Raw genomic sequence first — 21,055 nt, forward strand, 5'->3', positions numbered from 1 at the left:
CTTGTAAGTCATTGATCTGTTCGTATGCGGCCTTATGACTCATCTCCCCTTCTTCAAGCTTATATTGTGCCTTCTGCAGTTGCACTAAAGCTCCATCCAGCTGGCCCTTTAACGATTCTAACTCTAAGAGATTGCGTTCTTGCTGCTCTTTCAATCTGACCTTTAAAGATAACCCTTCTTCTGATGATGCTGCCGATCTCTCAGACATGCTTTGTGACAAAACAGATAGATCATTGTCTGCATCGACTTTGCTTTTTTTCAGTTTTTCCATCTCAGCTTGTGCATCTTGCAATATCTGTTGCAAGTGATTGTTCTCAATCTCCTTCTCCTGGACAGAAGCCAATATATTTTCCAGTTGTAGTCTTGATGCTGATGCCTCCAGCTCTTTAGCCTTGAGCTGTTCAGAACCCATTTGGATTGCCGATGCTGCATCAGATAGCTTTGCTTGCAAATTGTCCAACTCTTGTTTCAATGAGCTAACTTTAACATTTTTGGAATGAATTTCACTTTCAACACTTTTCAACTGCTCCAAAAGATAATTTTTATCTTTTGATTCTTTATCGAGAACTAATAACCACTCTTTCTCAGAATCTTGTAGAATTTGCTCTATCTTATGGATGCTTGATTTTAATTCAAAGATTTCTTGGGCTTTGACACTAACCTCATCTTGGAGCTTCTCCTTTTCGGACTTGGCTTTCTCCACGGTTTCATTCATGTGGCTGGTCAGCTGCTGCAGCTCCTCCTGTGTGGACCTTGTATGTTCAACATGCCTTTGCTCCAGCGTCTCCTTCTCTGCAACAAACGTGTTAATCTCCTCCTTCAAACTAATATTTTCATTATTGATGGAGGTGAGATTGATCTGGTGTTCTTCTCTCAATGAACCGATTCCCTCATGCAGACTTTTATTTTGCTCCTCCAGCCTCTGAAGTTCAGAAACCAGGTTGGTCATCTGTTTGGCCTGGCCTGTGTACTGGCTGTTTATTGCATGAAGGTCCATTTTTCTCTGCTCAAGTTTTTCTGTCAGCAGATTCTTCTGTACTTCTACCTGAACATGTTTGGATTTCAGACTCTCCATCTCCATTGTCAGCAATGATGTGTTTGTTTTGTATCTAGAGACGGCTTCCTCGTTTTGTTTTGACAAACTAGAATTTAGCTCAAGAGTTTCCCGAAGTTCTTCCTTGGTTGACAATAACTCCTTTCTAAGAATATCTACACTATCCTCTGCAGCCTGAAGAGAAGAATTACTGTCATCAAGGGACTTTGAAAGATTTGTTACTTCGCCAGTTCTTATAGTCAGTAGATTTCTGGCAATTTGTATCTCCTCTGAGAGTTCTGCATATTTATCTTGGAGGCTGCTAAAGGCACTTTGCTTCTCTTCTTCAGACTTGCTGAAATGTGCGGACTCTGTGGAGAACAGCTGAACCTGACTCTGTAACTGTGATATCAACTCAGTACTCTGCATGAACTGAGCCCTGATAAGGGTTGTCTCTTCTGCTTTTGTTTGCATCTCCTCAAGAGACTTAGTATGTACTAAAAGAAGGGATTCTTTTTCTTTAATTGTTTCTTTTAGACTTTGGATTTCGGACATGTGTGCTTGGAGACTGTCGTTTAGCTTTGCAAGAGATTCTTGAATGTGTGAAAGCTGCTCTTTCAGGCTTCCACATTCAGTTTCTTTGGCAACAAATTTTGAGTTCAAGTTTTCACTGGCTGCCAATGATGTCTTCTGAAATTCAAGCATAACGATTTCCTTTTCCTTCACAGTGGCTTTTAACACAGAGGACTCTGAGTTTAGAATGTCAATCTGATTTCTCAGGATTAGAATCAAGTCATCAAATTGGGTCACTTGTGAACCTAAATTGCAATTTTTATCAACCATTATTTTCATCTGAATCTCTTGATTAGCTAACTGACTGCCAAGTTCGGTGTTCTTTCCCACTGCATCACTCAATTCTCTCTTGATTCTTGCTATGGTCTCTACATTTAAATCAATGTCATTTTGGAGTTTAGTCTTTTCACCAGTCAATTCTGTCTTGGTTAAACAAAGGTCTTTCTCATTCTGTTGCAACATGGCCTCTTTATTTTCAAGACACTGCTGAAGGTTCTGAATCTGAGTCTGAAGCTGGGTGATGACCAGTGACTTCTGGCTTGTCTGGCCCTCAGTCTCTACAGACTTTGCTTGCAACTGCTGAAGGAAATACCCTTGCTGTTTAAGAGAGTCTTCTTTCTCTTGGACAGTCAAACCAAGACTTTCACTAATTGAGCATGCCATTTTTAGTTCTTCTGTCAAGTTAGACACCTGGTTTTCCATATCAGAGACTGTCTCTTTGAGATTTGAGACATTCTCAAGTAATTTGGACTGCTCAACCAATGTTTTCTGATGCTCTGAATTTAACACTGCATACTTTTCATTCAGAGCTTGAATATTGTTCCTGAAATGTTCAAGCTCTGTTTTCCTATGATTTACTTGATCTACAAGTTGCTGGTTTTCTGTTGAAACAGTTTCAACAGCAGATCTGAGGTTATTGATTTCAATATCTGTCTTTCCTGAAATCTCAGTCATCACACCAAGCTGATTGGTGAGCGATGCCACCAATTCATTCTGCATGTTCAGTTCATCTTTGTGATTTCTAAGGTCATGGGATACATTTCTCAAAAACTGTTCCTTTTCTTCCATTTGTCGATGTAGATCCAAACATTCCTCCCTTAGTGATGCAGCCTCACCCTGCATCTTGGATACAGTATCTTTCTGCAGCATCGACTCTTTCTGAAAAGCAGAACATTCCACAACTTTCTGCTGATGCATTGTGTCTTTCTCCATCAACCCCGACTTCAGAGCAGAACCTTGTTCTTGAAGAAGAGACAAAGTTTCATGCAGTTGCATCATTTGATTGTTCTGAGCTTCCATGTTAGCACATTGCTCAGAAAAGATGGTTTCCTTTTCAGTCATTGAAAGGTTGAGTTGATTCAATTGTGTTGTCAAACGGTCCAATTGTTCTTGTAAAGCTTCAGCTTCATCTTCCTTCGCCCTTAATGTGTCTGAGAGATTCTTACATTCAGCTGATTTAAGCAGCAAACTTTCAGCATGGGTCCGTTTGTTTTGCTCAAGGACATTGTTTAATTCAACTGTTTCCAATGTAAGATCATCTATCTTTTTCAAAAGTCCTTCTATAATTTTCCGTTTTTCAGAATGTTGCATTTCGAGCCCGAGAACTTTCTCTTGAAGCAAATTCCTCTCAGATACTACTTCGGCGAATGACTGAATCTTCTGTGCCAAATCTTCTTTCAGTTGTTTACTTTCCTCTGAGAGATTGACCACTTCAACGCTTAAATTTGAGTTCTGCTCAAGAAGCCCCTTTAGTCTTCCATCTAGTTCATATGCTACCTGTATTTGCTGAGCAAGCTCCTTTTCCCTGATTTCACAAGCAGCACGCAGTTGATGATTTTGCTCTGTAAGTGCTTGGATGTGTCCATGGAAACCAGACATTTCTACTTGTTTAAGTTCAAGCTCTTTTCTCAGTCCAATGTTCTTGGCATCAAAGTTGTCAAGGCTTGTCTTTGCCTCTGCCTTTTCAGATTCTAGCTTTGTGACATTTACCTCAATGGCAGAGAGTTTGTTGGTAAGCGATGTCACCTTTTTATCCCTACTAACAAGATTCTCTTTGTAATTCTTACATTCTTGTGTTACATTTTTCAACACATCATCTTTGCCTTCAATTTGCTGTTGGAGGTTTGAGCATTGTACTCTTAATGCTTCAAACTCTGCCTGGTCATCTGATATAACAGAGGTCTTTTGGACAATATCATTCTGCAACATGGTGCACTCCTCCTCTTTTTGCGTTAAAGATACTTCTCTCTCAATGAGATCAGACTTCAGGGATAAGTGCTGTTCCTGAAGAAGAGACAGCGTTTCTGTCAGTTCACTGTGTTGGTTTTGATTGGTGGTTATCACCACCCTGAGATCAGCAAGGGTCTGCTCTCTCTCCTTGATGCCATTCTGGAGCTCCTCAACATGAGATGATACACTTTTAATGTTTTCTTTTAGCAGGGTTACCTCTTTCTCCTTAGTGCTAAGCAATTGGTTGAGATGATCACATTTGTTGGATTTCTCTGAAATGGACTGAGAGCTTCGCTCAAGGACTCTGTTCAGTTCCTGGGTTTGAACCCTCAACCCCTCTTCGTCTCTTTGAAGGACTTGAATCATTTTGCTCTTCTCAGAATTCTGATTTTCAAAGTCAATAACTTTCATATGCAGATCCCTCTCAAGTTCAGAAACATTTTTGCTTGTCACCGTTACTTGTGTTTCAAGTCTCTCGTTTTCATCTTTCAGGTGATTAAATTGGTCCTCTAGATTTGAGTTCAGCTGAAGAGCAGATTTTAGTTTTTCACTGAGTTCTTCTACATTCTTCTTTTGTGAATCAAGATCCTTATTCAACTCCTTTAATTTGCCCTGCAGCTGCTGTTTTTCAGCTTTGGCGTTTTTTAGGAGGTTCTTGAGTTTAGAGATATTTTCTGATTTACTTTCTAGTTCTTTTCCTAACTTTATATTTTCAGATTCTCTGGCTTGCAATTCGGTGATGAATTTGTGTTTTTCAACTTCAGCTTGTTCCTGGTTATTCTTAAGTTGGTCCCCTAAAATCGTTATTGTTTCAACTTTTTCTTGTGTGACCTTTTCCAATTGCTCTTGTCTCTCTAAATGTTCCTTTAGCCGTTCAGACAGTTTTTGCATATCAATGTTGTGCTTTGCCACATCTGCTGAGAGATTGTTACGTTCTTCTTTGAGGGATTTGAGTTCTTGGTCAAACACCTGATCTTTATCGAGGAGCTCCTGCTTGAGTTTATCATTGCACAAATCTTTTTCTTTGAGCTGAATGAGGATTCCTTCTGAATCCTTCTGTAGTGTACAGGCTGACAGGGCCACCTGCTCCTTCAGGGAGGAGATGTGGGTTTCACATCCAGCTATGTGACCGTTATGGCTCACAACCTGTTCCTGGAGATCGTCTTTGAGGACCTGAATGTTTTTTCTGTACTCTGCGCCCTGCTTGGTCAGTTCCTCCACCTCTGCTGCTTTCAGCTCTCCGTCCTCCTTAGCCTTGATCAGCTCAGTCTCCGTGCCCTTCAGCTTCTCCACCAACTCTGTGATGTTTAAGTTAAGGGTTTGCTGGTCCGAGTCCTGAGAATCTCTGAGGATGTGCGCATGACACTGTGCCTCGCTCAGGGCCTTTTCTGTGCGAGCTAGGTCCTCCTCCTTCACCCTGACCTCCTTCTCCAGGGCTGAGATCTGATCGTTATAGTCCAGCATGCTACCGGACAGGGCCGATAACTCCTTTTCCTTGTCGATCAGGATATCTTTGAGATTATCGATTTCCCTCTCACAGCCTTGGAGGTCCTGAATGAGCTGAGCTCGCTCCTCTAAGTGGCTGGTGTTCAGTTTGTCCAGCTCTTCGTTGGTCTGCTCAAGCTCCGTCTGGAAGGTTTCTATGGCAGCTTCTTGTTTCTGAGTCTTGAGTTTAGGAGGGAACAGGAACAGTGGTCAGGGATGGCTACAACAATAACATCAGAACGAAAATAACCCTTAAATAATACACATTACTATACGTCTTGAGGAGTTTTCTATAGCACATACCTTATCCTTTAAGAGACTGAGCTTCTGAGAGAGGTCTGCAACCTCTGCTTTTAATCCCAAAGACTGTTTCTCAAACCCACTGGATTTCTGGGTAATTTCCATGAGCTATGGGGAGAACAAAACAACCAGATAGTCATTCCCCTCGCCGTCAGACCCCACGGTGTTCACCCCCCCATCCGCTGTGTGTGAATGCTTACATTGTGCTCAGCGTAAAGGAGTTTATCAGACACGTCTTTGAGGTCGATCTCCTTTTCCCTCAGGTTTTCCCGCAGGCTGTTGATGAGCTCCAGTTTCTCAGAGGTCAGGGCGAGAGTGTTCTCCTTCTCGATCAGTGAGCTCTCCAGGCACTCCTGAGTGTCACTTAGACTTAGAGAAACAGAACCAACGGCACATGTTTTGAACATATTTGTTTTTGCTTTCAGTTTTATCTTAAATGTAATCTTACATTTTATATTTATAAGAAATACAACCATAATGTTTAATGCACTGTCCATTCTATCCTAATTAAAATTAAAGACATTTAATTATTACCATATATGGCCACCCTTTACTATAGGTATTGCTTGACAAGTCAAGATGGTTGTAATATTGCATAATTATATTTGATATTAAGGTTTTAGCCATTGGATAACAATGATGCACGCAGAATCTCTCTGAATAGTTAGCCTACCCCTTTAGCTGTTGATTAAGACTGGTAACAAGTAGCTGGTGTTTCTCTGCATCTCTGCTCTGTTGACTTCGGAGGTTGGCGAGCTGTCCTTGAAGTCTCTCAGACTCATTCTGCAGTGGTAATCAAGGGAAGATCGTTATGACTCTCAGACTCATTCTGCAGTGGTAATCAAGGGAAGATCGTCATGACTCTCAGACTCATTCTGCAGTGGTAATCAAGGGAAGATCGTCATGACTCTCAGACTCATTCTGCAGTGGTAATCAAGGGAAGATCGTTATGAGCGGTTTAATAAAGCAACCGTGGACACACTCAAAGACGCAAACAAACAATTCTTGGTCCGATTGTTGATTAGAATTTATGGTATAGCTATGGTCTCATTAATAATTTATAATAATTATTAACACATTATGCACATTGTATAATGTGTATGCATTACACTATCTTGTGTACCCATAGCACACTAGGTTAATTCTTCTTCTTCTTGATAACAGAGAACTCTGCAGTACTTTGCATGAGAGCAGCATTGTGGTTAATATGAGATTAGAGAAGCACACCAAACCATTAGCCTTCACCGCAAGAGGTGCCCTCCATTCCACACAAAGACACACACACACACACACCTGAGTGAGCGCACATCGCAGTACATCTTCATCTACATCAAACGTCACCTGTGTTAGAAGGGTTTGTTCAAAGTCCTAAACCTCAAGGGGGGAACATGCAATCTCAAACCAACAAGACCTTGAAAGAAACACGATGTGATTGACAGCCATGGGTCTGTTTAACAAAGAGACCAAGTAAGGTCATCCGTAAGGCCATCCCTAAGACGGATGATCAATTCTACGGGTTCAATAAATAAGGAGACCCCTGGAGCCTTAAGGACCCGTCTTTCTGAGCCTCTAAAAGACCTGTCTACCTGAGCCTCTCAAAGACCTGTCTACCTGAGCCTCTCAAAGACCTGTCTACCACAAAGACCTGTCTACCTCAAAGACCTGTCTACCTGAGCCTGTCAAAAGACCTGTCTACCTGGAGTGTCTCGATGCGGGCCTGGAGCTGCAGGCGATCCTCCAGGTCCTGGCAATGCTCCTCTAGGCCCAGGATCTGCTCCTGGAGCTGGTTCCTCTCCAGCTCCAGCTCTGCCACCACCGACCGCAGTCCTCCTGGAGCCCAGAGTGAAGCAGCGAGAGGGTCAGAGGAGCAGCACCCAGACAGAAGGCACAGACGCTGGCAGTTAAAGGGTCATAATGTTGATGTGATGGCAAGCAACAGGAGAATGGGCAAGGTGAAAGGATGAAAGGCATCTTAAGAAAGATTTCCAGTGAGTTACAGTCCTGAGAATGAAGAACCTCCAATGCAATCCCAAGCCTGAAATCCAAAGCAACCAAAAAACATCACAAGGTCTGGATGGACACCCATCTAACTACTACCATCCTCTGACTGAAAAAGGTGAACATCTGTGTGTCTGTCCTTTGGTTCTCGACAACCGTTCATCGGATCTACTTTGCCCTAGGCGAGTGTATTGGTACTGGCCAAACGGAGTTCAGTGTCTAATTTTGAAGTTATAGGGATGAGTGGTTCTCCAGGGAGCTGCATGTTCTGAACGTGCTCTGCGTTAGTTTAGTAAATTACCAACTGCTTAATGTTTTTTGGTTGCCCATCCTGGAGGCAAAAGCACAACTCAAGAAGAGCAATAGGATACCAAGAGGAAATGGGAAGGACATGTTAGGGCATGCAAAACAATTATGAACACAAAAACAACACTTACCACAAAGCTGGGGGGGGTCTCTGCAGGTACAGTTACCTGATCTAAGAGTTCACAGCATTTCACAGGCTGATGACCCTATCCTAGCCAGCTCAGGCAGCATGCACATGGTCAAAACTAATTCCAAATGGGATTCAATGTTAAATTAAAGATGTAACTGAAATGGTTCATGGTTCTGAGGTGAATAATTGTGATATACAATGTCTCTTATTGCACTGGGGTAAGTATTAGATTGCTGTGTTAATCTCAGAACAACTTTTAACAGTTAGTAGTCCAGATAAGTCCCAATAAGACCAAAGCAACCACATCAAAGCTGAGATAACCATTTCTGAGGAAACCCAAAAATAATCCATTCCAACAGAAATAAGATGGGCTATGTCACCAAACAGAAACCAATGGACCCCAATCCCGCACGCACGACGGGGACACTGGTGGGACCCCGCTACCTTGAAGGGTTAACATCAACCAAACAGATAAAGGATAGGGTTCCAAAATAGTGCGTGGATGACCGTGTGCATGCTGGTGTAAACTGTCCAGTGGCGCTCACACCTGGGTCGGGGGAACTGTACTCGGGCCACCAACCTCCCATGTTCTCCCCCTCCATGGCCTCCGTGCTCCCGGGGGCCACGCCCGGCTCCTGGAAGGGCGCCTGTCCGTCAAACTCAAAGTCCTCCTGTGAGGGGATCAGCCGGGGTTCAGCTCAGAGGTACAAGGTTCTCCGACTCTGGACCCACAGTCATGTTCATAGAACTCTACATCCATCACTTGGTTCAAGCCCCTCAGAGCAGCCTACATCACTTGGTTCAAGTCCCTCAGAGCAGCCTACATTACTTGGTTCAAGCCCCTTAGAGCAGCCTACATAACTCGGTTCAAACCCCTTAGAGCAGGCTACATCACTTGGTTCAAGCCCCTCAGAGCAGCTTACATTACTTGGTTCAAGCCCCTTAGAGCAGTCTACATTACTTGGTTCAAGCCCCTTAGAGCAGCCTACATTACTTGGTTCAAGCACCTTAGAGCAGCCTACATTACTTGGTTCAAGCCCCTTAGAGCAGCCTACATTACTTGGTTCAAGCCCCTTAGAGCAGGCTACATCACTTGGTTCAAGCCCCTTAGAGCAGCCTACATCACTTGGTATAAGCCCCTTAGAGTAGCCTACATTAATTGGTTCAAGCCCCTTAGAGCAGGCTACATCACTTGGTTCAAGCCCCTTAGAGCAGCCTACATTACTTGGTTCAAGCCCCTTAGAGTAGCCTACATTACTTGGTTCAAGCCCCTCAGAGCAGCTTACATTACTTGGTTCAAGCCCCTCAGAGCAGCTTACATTACTTGGTTCAAGCCCCTTAGAGCAGCCTACATTACTTGGTTCAAGCCCCTTAGAGCAGGGTACATCACTTGGTTCAAGCCCCTTAGAGCAGCCTACATTACTTGGTTCAAGCCCCTTAGAGTAGCCTACATTACTTGGTTCAAGCCCCTTAGAGCAGGCTACATCACTTGGTTCAAGCCCCTAAGAGCAGGCTACATCACTTGGTTCAAGCCCCTTAGAGCAGCCTACATTACTTGTTTCAAGCCCCTTAGAGCAGCCTACATCACTTGGTACAAGCCCCTTAGAGCAGCCTACATTACTTGGTTCAAGCCCATCAGAGCAGCCTACATCACTTGGTTCAAGCCCCTTAGAGCAGCCTACATTACTTGGTTCAAGCCCCTTAGAGCAGGCTACATCACCTGGTTCAAGCCCATCAGAGCAGCCTACATTACTTGGTTGTAGCCCCTCAGAGCAGCCTACATTACTTGGTTGTAGCCCCTCAGAGCAGGCTCCATTACTTGGTTCCAGCCCCTTGGAGCGGAGGGCCACCTACCTGCAGGCTTCGTGGGGCCGGGCCGCCTCTCCGCGGGGCCCGGTGAGTGCCTTGCCCGCGGGCCCGGGTCAGCTCCTCCTCCAGCTCCTGCTGTCGGCTGACCAGCGCTGGATCGGAGCAGCCAGGAAAGAACCAGTCATCCTCAATCAGTTTTGTGCCACAGGGGAAGGGAGGGGTATGGGTTCATGGATGAGTTATGATGGCCTTAATAACGATGACTGAGTGAATGTAGAGAAGTAGAAGAAGACAAGGTGCTGGGGGATGATTGAATAACAAGTGGATAAGCTAATGATGTTAGACAACAAGGATCTTTGTTGAAATCCACAGAGATAGAAGTAGAGGAAAGACACAAACAGTCAGAGGTTAAGAGAGAGGAGACAACGCCTCTGTGAGGGTGTGAGCAGATATTATCCATTATCTAGGTTTCCACTGAACAAGTCTAGTTTAATGCCATGCATCACCTGCTATGCATGGAAAACACAAGCAAGGATGGGAAGTTCACCGCCATTACTGTAAGTGATGAACACCTACAGCAAATACATAGAGAGAGAGGGAGGGCTTGGGGGGGCAGACATGACTAGTTCTGGGGGGGGGGGGGGGGGGGGGGGTGAGGGGAGACATGACGGTTTTTGAGAGGGGTGAGGGGAGGGGGGGAGTGGAGTATTGCAATGTGTTTACTGTATGGATAATCTGAAATACAGCAGCATGGTGAAAGCAGAACAAACGTATCAAGCAAACCACAATTTGAACAAAACAATGCTCCATCTGTTTTGTGACATCAGGCAGAGACGGAGGGGGTGGAGGGGTGGAGGAGGGTGGAGGTTAGGGTGCAGCAGTATTAAGGGTTAGGGTGCAGCAATATTAAGGGTTAGGGTTAGGGTGCAGCAGTATTAAGGGTTAGAGTTGGGGTGCAGCATTAAGGGTTAGGATGCAGCTTTAAAGAAAGATTAGTTTCAAGGCAATAGGGGAGAGGGAGCGAGAGGCCATGGTACAGCGAGCAGCTGGCAAGGCATGTGCAGTTCCTCTGAAATGTATTAGTACTTAATACTAATTTACACTATCAATAAAACATTGACACAATGTTCTGCACCCTGACCACGAATTCTAGTTATTCAAACCTATTAAAGGCGTAAATATATGACGGGTTGCATTTAGTCATCTGTAGTAGAACTCCAAGTCACTATGGGTTCAGTTGGTTTAATCTAAGGGGAATCACTCAGGGTTCAGTATGTTTAATCTAAGGGGAATCACTCAGGGTTCAGTAGGTCTACTCTAAGGAGAATCACTCCGGGTTCAGGAGTTAAATTTCACTGTAGCATGGCTGGCAGTAGAGTTAAGTCCATCCATTTCCTTTATGACTCAAAGGGGTCAAGGATAAAAACCTTTGTTTTAAGCATCAGCAATAGGAATGAAAGCGCAGCAGCAGTGGTTTCTCCGAAACGCTTTAGCGTAAAGAGTAACCTATGAATAAACCCGGCCATAAAATATAGTTTTCAAAAGCCGCAAAGCCAAAACATGAAAAAGACGAGTGACTTTGACCTCATCAGAAGGTCTTAGCTCAGCCTCTCCCCTGGGTTAGTTCAAACACAGACGACCCCATACCAACGCAGAAACACAATGACTCCAAACTACTGTTATGCCGCTTTTCCACTGCATGGTACCAGCTCGACTCGACTCGACTCGGCTCGCATTTTTGGCGTTTCCACCGCAAAAACATCTGGTACCTGTAGTGGCTGCTTTTTTTAGTACCGCCTCGCTCTAGGTTCCAAGCGAGCTGAGCCGATGCTAAAAGGTGACGTCGGCAGACGGCCGGCCACTGATTGGCCAGAGAGTGTGACGAAGTCACGAGAGCGACATGGCAACCATGCTGGTAACAGCCATAGCAGCGCCGCAGCCAACATATTCCACTTCTTCAACATGCCAGCTAATAATACGAACACGAATACCATCGCATTGATTTCCTCCATTGTTGTCATGTGGGTTCTGTCCATGTGTGGGTTGCGTAGGTGTTGTTTGCGTCGCGTACAAAAATACGTCACGGCCCTTTCGCGCAGCCGACCCCGCCCACGTCCAGGAGGTACTATTTGCGGTGGAAAACGACCCGTGCTGCTACCGTGTCGAGTCGTGTCGAGTCGAGTCGAGTCGAGTCGAGCTACATGTGCGGTGGAAAAGCGGCATTATACCCTGATGAAGAGGATGTCCAAGGGGACCGAAAAAGGAGGAGATAAAAGAAAGATGGGAGAGTTGAAAAGAAGAGGAGCAACAGAAAAAAGGAAAGAAGCTAACAGAGGCTGAACTAAAGAGCAGCAGCTGTCACTGCACTGCCGGGAGTTTCCCAGCGAAGCCAGAGGGAACCACCAGGCAGTGCAGCGGACGGGCCGACGCCGGGAGGGGAGGGGAGGGGAGGGGAGGGGAGCCTGCATGCACAAAACTGATGGGACACCATTCTGTGGTGGCTGCCCCCATCCCTGGAGCAAAGGAGAGGGGGCTGAGGCCGCGAGGCTGGGAGGAGGCTGAGGCCGCGAGGCTGGGAGGAGGCTGAGGCCACGAGGCTGAGGCCACGAGGCTGAAGCCACGAGGCTGGGAGAAAGCTGAGGCCACGAGGCTGAAGCCACGAGGCTGGGAGGAGGCTGAGGCCACGAGGCTGGGAGGAGGCTGAGGCCACGAGGCTGGGTGGAGGCTGAGGCCACAAGGATGGGAGGAAGCTGAGGCCACGAGGCTGAGGCCAGGGAGCTGAGGCCACGAGGCCGAGGCCAAAAGGAAGGGAGGGGGCTGAGGCCACGAGGCTGGGAGGAGGCTGAGGCCACGAGGCTGGGAGGAGGCTGAGGCCACGAGGCTGAAGCCACGAGGCTAGGAGGAGGCTGAGGCCAGGGGGCTGAGGCCAAGAGGAAGGGAGGGGGCTGAGGCCACGAGGCTGAGGCCACAAGGCTGGGAGGAGGCTGAGGCCAGGGAGCTGAGGCCAGGGAGCTGAGGCCAGGGGGCTGAGGCCAAGAGGAAGGGAGGTGGCTGAGGCCACGAGGCTGGGAGGAGGATGAGGCCACGAGGCTGAGGCCACGAGGCTGGGAGGAGGCTGAGGCCACAAGGCTGAGGCCACGAGGCTGGGAGGAGGCTGAGGCCACGAGGCTGAGGCCAGGGAGCTGAGGCCACGAGGCTGAGGCCAAGAGGAAGGGAGGGGGCTGAGGCCGCGAGGCTGAGGCCAGGGGGCTAGGAGGAGGCTGAGGCCGCGAGGCTGGGAGGTGGCTGAGGCCAGGGGGCTGAGGCCAGGGGGCTGGGAGGAGGCTGAGGCCAGGAGGCTGAGGCCAGGGGGCTGGGAGGAGGCTGAGGCCACGAGGCTGGGAGGAGGCTGAAGCCAGGTGGCTGGGAGGAGGCTGAGGCCAGGAGGCTGAGGCCAGGGGGCTGGGAGGAGGCTGAGGCCACGAGGCTGGGAGGAGGCTGAGGCCAGGTGGCCACGAAGAGGCTTAGGCCATCAGGCTGAGGCCACGAGGAAGGGAGAAGGCTGAGACCATGGGGCTGAGGCCACGAGGCCGAGGCCAGGGGGATGGGAGGCAGGGGGCTGAGGCAGGAGGCTGAGGCCATGGGGCTGAGGCCAGGGGGATGGGAGGCAGCCCACGGCCAAATGCTCGCCAAAGACAATGGAGGAGGGAGAGGGAGGAGAAAAATTAAATGATATTCATGCTGTCAGGATAATGGCGGTGGTAAATAATTAAATAAAATATAATTAACATCTTTTAATAACGCACGGCCCCATTGTTTCTGAACAGGAGGACCACGGCATCGTGATCCGGTGATGGAATGTGACTGGCTTGGAGACGGCCCAATGACTACTGAACAAAAAGGGACACACTCTCTCTCTAGTCCTGCCGTGAATACAACCCTTGTTAAGGAGAACAGGTGTGTGCTGTACCGGCTATCCACGGGATGGACGGCGGCTACTGGTTCTCACCGCCATCACCACCGGGGCGGTCAGTACCAGTGACTGACAGCCCCGGTGGAGACGGTCAGTACCAGTGACTGACCGGCCCGTGGAGACGGTCGGTACCAGTGACTGACAACCCCGGTGGACACGGTCAGTACCAGTAACTGACCGCCCCGGTGGAGACGGTCAGTACCAGTGACTGACCGCCCCGGTGGAGACGGTCAGTACCAGTGACTGACCGCCCCGGTGGAGACGGTCAGTACCAGTGACTGACCGGATTACTAGGATGGAACTATTGAACCAGATACCTGGACCGGTGGCGACGTGAGACAGCCTGCAGAGTGACAGCTCAGAGAGTGACAGCTCGCAGAGTGACAGACCGCAGAGTGACAGCTCGCAGACTGACGGCCCGCAGAGTGACAGCTCGCAGACTGACAGCCCGCAGACTGACAGCTCAGAGAGTGACAGCTCGTAGAGTGACAGCTCAGAGAGTGACAGCTCGCAGAGTGACAGCTCGCAGACTGAGAGCCCGCAGAGTGACAGCTCAGAGAGTGACAGCCCGCAGAGTGACAGCTCGCAGACTGACAGCCCGCAGAGTGACAGCTCAGAGAGTGACAGCCCGCAGAGTGACAGCTCGCAGACTGACAGCCCGCAGAGTGACAGCTCAGAGAATGACAGCCCGCAGAGTGACAGCCCGCAGAGTGACAGCCCGCAGAGTGACAGCCCGCAGAGTGACAGCTCAGAGAGTGTCAGCCCGCAGAGTGACAGCTCGCAGAATGACAGCCCGCAGACTGACAGCTCAGAGAGTGACAGCTCGCAGAGTGACGGCCCGCAGAGTGACAGCTCGCAGACTGACAGCCCGCAGAGTGACAGCTCAGAGAGTGACAGCCCGCAGAGTGACAGCCCGCAGAGTGACAGCTCAGAGAGTGACAGCTCGCAGAGTGACAGCTTGCAGACTGACGGCCCGCAGAGTGACAGCTCGCAGAGTGACGGTTGTGTGTTGGAGTGGTGCAGGGCTCCCTCCCGACGGGTCAGCCTCCCTTACCCTCTCTCTCCTCCTCCAGGTGGGAGATCCGTAGCGCCATGGAGGCCTTCTCCCCCCGGGCGTGGTCTCTGCTGCTCACCGCCTCAGACACCATCTCCTGCCACTCCAGCACCGTGCTCTGGGGCTCGTCCGCGCTGCCCGACTCGCTGGCCTGGGACGGGACAAACCACTGAGCTAACAGAACCGGGGCGGCGGTCCACAAGCACCTCCAACGGACGGCCCAACTCAGACCGGTGACCAATCGATGTGGTGCAAGAAATACAGTGTCAACGGAAACCAAGCATTTTAGAACGAGGTTGGTCCAGCGTCTGAGGAACACACTCAGGGGTTCTGTGGTCGGTACCGTTCTGGGCTGTAATTGGATGTTGAGGAAGGGGCTCACCTGCGAGGTGGCCCTTTGGGTGACCTGCTCCAGGTCGGCCTGCAGGCTCCTCTGCTGCTCCTCGTACACCACCAGCTTCTGCTCCAGCACGCCTACACACACACACACACACACCTCCGTCAGGGGACCTCCTGGCTACCACCTATTGGGAGGGGGGGTGCACAGGTGTGTGTTGCTAGGATACCGTTGTGAGCTCTGAGCTGGTCGTACTGCTCCAGCCTCCAGAGGCTCTCCTCCTTCTCCTCCTCCAGCTCTGTGATGCGTTGGCGCAGGGCCGTCAGCTCTGGGGGGGCCCCTCCGCCCTGGAGGGGAGCGATGGGCCGGACGGGCAGAGAGACACTTTAGTGACAGACACCACGCCTCAGAGGGCTAGGGACTGGACCCCCGAGGGTTAGGGTGAGGGACCCCCGAGGGTTAGGGTTAGGGTCAGGGACCGGACCCCCGAGGGTTAGGGTCAGGGACCCCCGAGGTTTAGGGTCAGGGACCGGACCCCCGAGGTTTAGGGTCAGGGACACCCGAGGTTTAGGGTCAGGGTCAGGGATCCCCGAGGTTTAGGGTCAGGGTCAGGGATCCCCGAGGTTTAGGGTCAGGGTCAGGGTCAGGGACCCCCGAGGTTTAGGGTTAGTGTCAGGGACCCCCGAGGTTTAGGGTTAGGGTCAGGGACCGGCCCCACGAGGGGTACAAGTCAGGGTTAGGGACCCCCGAGGTTTAGGGTTAGGGTCAGGGACCCCCGAGGCTTAGGGTCAGGGACCCCCAAGGTTTAGGGTCAGGGTCAGGGACCCCCGGGGTTAAGGGTCAGGGTCAGGGACCCCCGAGGTTTAGGGTCAGGGACCCCCGGGGTTAAGGGTCAGGGTCAGGGACCCTCGAGGTTTAGGGTTAGGGTGAGGGACCGGACCCCCGAGGGGTTCAAGTCAGGGTTAGGGACCGGACACCTTTAGTATAATGCTACGATGTGTGGCACATTTAATATACAACATCGCCCTTTGAAACGCTCATACACAACCGCGGTACTAAAGACTAGCACACGTATGCCGTGGGCTGTAACCGCGGAGATAACCTCCCCTCCATCCTAGAACTCTCAGACTAATGCTCATTTTTCAAAATCTCATAATGTTAGAATTGCAGCATGTTCAGTTGTTCTTAAAGCATTATCTTATCTACACAAACATTTACTGTATGATAGGGCTGCTAGATTATGGTAGGAAAATCTGAAAATATAAAAGGTCTCAACTCGATATTAGTGTGACCCAAGAATCTAAATCGCGATCTAAATTTGATTAATTGCACATCCCTAACGTATGACACTGAGGCAAACCAAGTGATAGTACCTAGGACGTATATGCATACCAACAGTAGGTGTTTGTAAGCATCCCAATATTAAACTGATAGTACCTAGGACGTATATGCATACCAACAGTAGGTGTTTGTAAGCATCCCCATATTAAAGTGATAGTACCTAGGACGTATATGCATACCAACAGTAGGTGTTTGTAAGCAACCCCATATTAAAGTGATAGTACCTAGGACGTATATGCATACCAACAGTAGGTGTTTGTAAGCATCCCCATATTAAAGTGATAGTACCTAGGACGTATATGCATACCAACAGTAGGTGTTTGTAAGCATCCCCATATTAAAGTGATAGTACCTAGGACGTATATGCATACCAACAGTAGGTGTTTGTAAGCATCCCCATATTAAAGTGAGTGAGGTGATGCAGTGCCTCCAGAGGAGGTAGGTGACGTTGAGTGACTTTCTATTATCTGTTGACAAGAAACAAGACCAGCTGTGATGGGGATTACAGAGAATGGTAATCACACATAAATGTCAAGATAGGAGATGAGAAAGTGTCTGTTCCTCCACCTGGCTCTTCCTCAGTTCCTCCTCCAGCTGCCGGATGCGGGACTTGGACCAGGCTTTGGTCTTCAGAAACTTGGCTTCTGATTTGCTTGCCTCCTCTGTTTTTTGCTTTGCTTGAGCTGCAGGAAATAATAAGAAGATCAAACGTTAAGATTGAAAAATAATGACACCTGGAAATACAACACCGAGTTCTAAAGAGTGGAAAAAATTAGGGTGTTGTAATTAAAGATGCTTGTCCTGTTGCAACACCACAGCATCAAAATCATGCAAATCCCATCATCATCCTATTGGTTGTTTGTATGTTGTTTGATACGGGGCCAAGTCTAGCTCTGAACCTCCAAACATGTTTATATTATGGGTTCCTGCCTGGACAGACAAGAAGAAACAACTGGCTGTTGAGACAGCAAGTCTCGTCTATGAACATCAGAAGACAGCAAGTCTAGTCTAATATTAACATGTATGTGAACATCGGAAGACAACAACACTAGTCTAATTTTAACATGTATATGAACATCAGAAGACAGCAAGTCTAGTCTAATATTAACATGTATGAACATCAGAAGACAGCAAGTCTAGTCTAATATTAACATGTATATGAACAAGGGATCGACCGATATATCGGTCGGCCGATATTATCGGCCGATATTCGTGTTTTTTTATTTTTTCTTACTTGTTCTACCTCACCTATTTTTAATATTTGTTAAATATTGTTCATCTACTTGTTCTTACTTGTTCTACCTCACCTGTTTTTACTATTTGTTAAATATTGTTTTTTATATTGAAGTTCACTAAATGTTCCTTTTTTTAAGTTGAGACTTGTAACATTTGTTATCAGTGTAATTTTTACGATTGAGGAAGCAAAAGCAGTATCGGCTCTAAATATCGGCTCTAAATATCGGCTCAAGAAAATCGGTATCAGCGTATCGGCTAAGGCTGATGAAAAAATATCGGTATCGTATCGGCCCTAAAAAATCTGTCTCGATCCCTAATATGAACATCAGAAGACAGCAAGTCTAGTCTAATATTAACATGTATATGAACATCAGAAGACAGCAAGTTTAGTCTAATATTAACATGTATATGAACATCAGAAGACAGCAAGTCTAATCTAATATTAACATGTATATGAACATCAGAAGACAGCAAGTCTAGTCTAATATTAACATGTATATGAACATCAGAAGACAGCAAGTCTAGTCTAATATTAACATGTATATGAACATCAGAAGACAGCAAGTCTAGTCTAATATTAACATGCATATGAACATCAGAAGACAGCAAGTCTAGTCTAATATTAACATGTATATGAACATCAGAAGACAGCAAGTCTAGTCTAATATTAACATGTATATGAACATCAGAAGACAGCAAGTCTAGTCTAATATTAACATGTATATGAACATCAGAAGACAGCAAGACTAGTCTAATATTAGCATGTATATGAAAATCAGAAGACAGCAAGTCTAGTCTAATATTAACATGTATATGAACATCAGAAGACAGCAAGTCTAGTCTAATATTAACGTGTATATGAACATCAGAAGAGAGCAAGTTTAGTCTAATATTAAGATGTATATGAACATCAGAAGAGAGCAAGTCTAGTCTAATATTAACATGCATATGAACATCAGAAGAGAGCAAGTCTAGTCTAATATTAACATGTATATGAACATCAGAAGACAGCAAGACTAGTCTAATATTAACATGCATATGAACATCAGAAGACAGCAAGTCTAGTCTAATATTAACATGTATATGAACATCAGAAGACAGCAAGTCTAGTCTAATATTAACATGTATATGAACATCAGAAGACAGCAAGTCTAGTCTAATATTAACATGTATATGAACATCAGAAGACAGCAAGTCTAGTCTAATATTGACATGCATATGAACATCAGAAGACAGCAAGACTAGTCTAATATTAGCATGTATATGAAAATCAGAAGACAGCAAGTCTAGTCTAATATTAACATGTATATGAACATCAGAAGACAGCAAGTCTAGTCTAATATTAACATGTATATGAACATCAGAAGAGAGCAAGTTTAGTCTAATATTAAGATGTATATGAACATCAGAAGAGAGCAAGTTTAGTCTAATATTAACATGCATATGAACATCAGAAGGAACTGCGACCAAATCAAAAGAATAACTATCTCAAAGACAAGTAATTAAGACAGAAGACCAAAGAGGATAACCTACCTTCCAGCTCTGCCAGCCTCGGACTGGGCGGAGGCTCTGTGTCGGGGGGTCCCCGTCCTGGAGCCAGCTGGCCGGCGGCTCTCCTCAGCCCCTCCAGCTGGGCCCGGAGGTCCTGCTGGCTCTGCTCCAGCAGCGCCCCGTGCTCCTCCGACAGCCGACGCACCTCTGCCTGCTGCTTCTCCATCAGGTCGCGGAGCTGCGCCCGCATCACGTGCTTCTCCGCCTCCATCTTGGACTCCAGGCTCTCACGCTCCACCTGCAGACGCCGCATGCGCTCCCTCAGGTCCTTTGGGAGGGGAGGGTGGAGGAGGAGGAAATAGGGTGGAGGCGGAGGAGGAAACAGGGTGGAGGAGGAGGAAACAGGGTGGAGGAGGAAACAGGGTGGAGGAGGAGGAGGAAACAGGGCGGAGGAGGAAACAGGGTGGAGGAGGAGGAAACAGGGTGGAGGAGGAAACAGGGTGGAGGAGGAAACAGGGTGGAGGAGGAGGAAACAGGGTGGAGGAGGAGGAAACAGGGCGGAGGAGGAAACAGGGTGGAGGAGGAGGAAACAGGGTGGAGGAGGAGGTAACAGTTAGCCAGTTGAAGGTGCTGTTACTATGATTCAAGAGTTCTTATTGGAGCTTCATTGTTGGAAAGTCCAAAGCCGTCCGACAGCTGGTACTGAGTGAAGACCTGTTCCATGAGAACCTGTTTCATGAGAACCACTGTTCCATGAGAACCTGTTCCATGAGAACCTGTTTCATGAGAACCTGTGTTTCATGAGAACCTCTGTTCCATGAGAACCTGTTCCTTGAGAACCTGTTCCATGAGAACCTGTTCCATGAGAACCACTGTTCCATGAGAACCTGTTCCATGAGAACCTCTGTTCCATGAGAACCTGTGTTTCATGAGAACCACTGTTCCATGAGAACCTGTTTCATGAGAACCTCTGTTTCATGAGAACCTCTGTTCCATGAGAACCTGTGTTTCATGAGAACATCTGTTCCATGATAACCTGTGTTTCATGAGAACCTCTGGCCCATGAGAACCTGTTCCATGAGAACCTCTGTTCCATGAGAACCTGTGTTTCATGAGAACCACTGTTCCATGAGAACCTGTTTCATGAGAACATCCGTTTCATTGGAACCTCTGGTCCAGGAAAACTTTTTTTTCATGAGAAACTGTGTTTCATGAGAACCTGAGCATCATGAGGACCTCCATTCAATTAGAACCTGTTTCATAAGAACCTGAGTTTCATGAGAAACTCTGTTCCATGAGAACCTCTGTTCGATGAGAGGATCTGAGTTAACTGCGCTGCCTCTGTAGCCCATTTAGACTTTAGACCACTCCTGGCTGATTTCTGCCCAATCAAGGATCTCTTCACTGATTGGTTGAGGGAATCCTTCTTGCGTGTCAATCAAAGATGCATGAAACCAAACACTTCTCAAAGGTGGAGAAACGTAGGTAGGGAGAGAGCAGAGAGGGAATGGTTTTGGTGACTTAGTTTTTAAATCTTGCTCTCTTCTGCTGTTATTCTCTACAATCCCAACCTGACAATCTTACCAACATCCCCTTTAGATAAACACACTGAACTCACAATCAATCACTTTTGGTCCGGCCTTAAATGTGATTTCTGACGGTATCACTAACTGGGAATGACAAACTTTAACTGGGAGTTAAATGTATCAAGACCATCTGAATGTGTCCAGTGTTGAGTACAGTGTGAGAACAGAGAGGAGCTCAGCAGACCTTGATCTGCT

At 47.3% G+C, this 21,055-nt stretch overlaps 1 protein-coding gene across 3 annotated transcripts in view; it reads right to left on the reverse strand.

The window, feature by feature from the left end:
* The window catches only part of si:ch211-220f16.2 (golgin subfamily B member 1), a 39,521-nt gene that overhangs the window by 12,681 nt on the left and 5,785 nt on the right, over positions 1-21,055 (reverse strand). For 2 of the 3 annotated variants that reach the window (XM_030377682.1, XM_030377679.1), the window contains exons 10-21: positions 19,317-19,602; positions 17,115-17,230; positions 15,436-15,553; positions 15,252-15,343; positions 14,870-15,020; positions 9,909-10,015; positions 8,602-8,725; positions 7,317-7,450; positions 6,294-6,403; positions 5,821-5,989; positions 5,624-5,728; positions 662-5,500 (exon numbers count right to left, since the gene is read on the reverse strand). In XM_030377682.1, the coding sequence (XP_030233542.1) occupies positions 662-5,500; positions 5,624-5,728; positions 5,821-5,989; positions 6,294-6,403; positions 7,317-7,450; positions 8,602-8,725; positions 9,909-10,015; positions 14,870-15,020; positions 15,252-15,343; positions 15,436-15,553; positions 17,115-17,230; positions 19,317-19,602 (6,351 nt within the window). The remainder of the gene's footprint in view (positions 1-661; positions 5,501-5,623; positions 5,729-5,820; positions 5,990-6,293; positions 6,404-7,316; positions 7,451-8,601; positions 8,726-9,908; positions 10,016-14,869; positions 15,021-15,251; positions 15,344-15,435; positions 15,554-17,114; positions 17,231-19,316; positions 19,603-21,055) is intronic. The other variant, XM_030377680.1, reaches the window with a different exon arrangement.

This window comes from Gadus morhua, chromosome 14 (assembly GCF_902167405.1).
Source record: "Gadus morhua chromosome 14, gadMor3.0, whole genome shotgun sequence".
NCBI lineage: Eukaryota > Metazoa > Chordata > Actinopteri > Gadiformes > Gadidae > Gadus > Gadus morhua.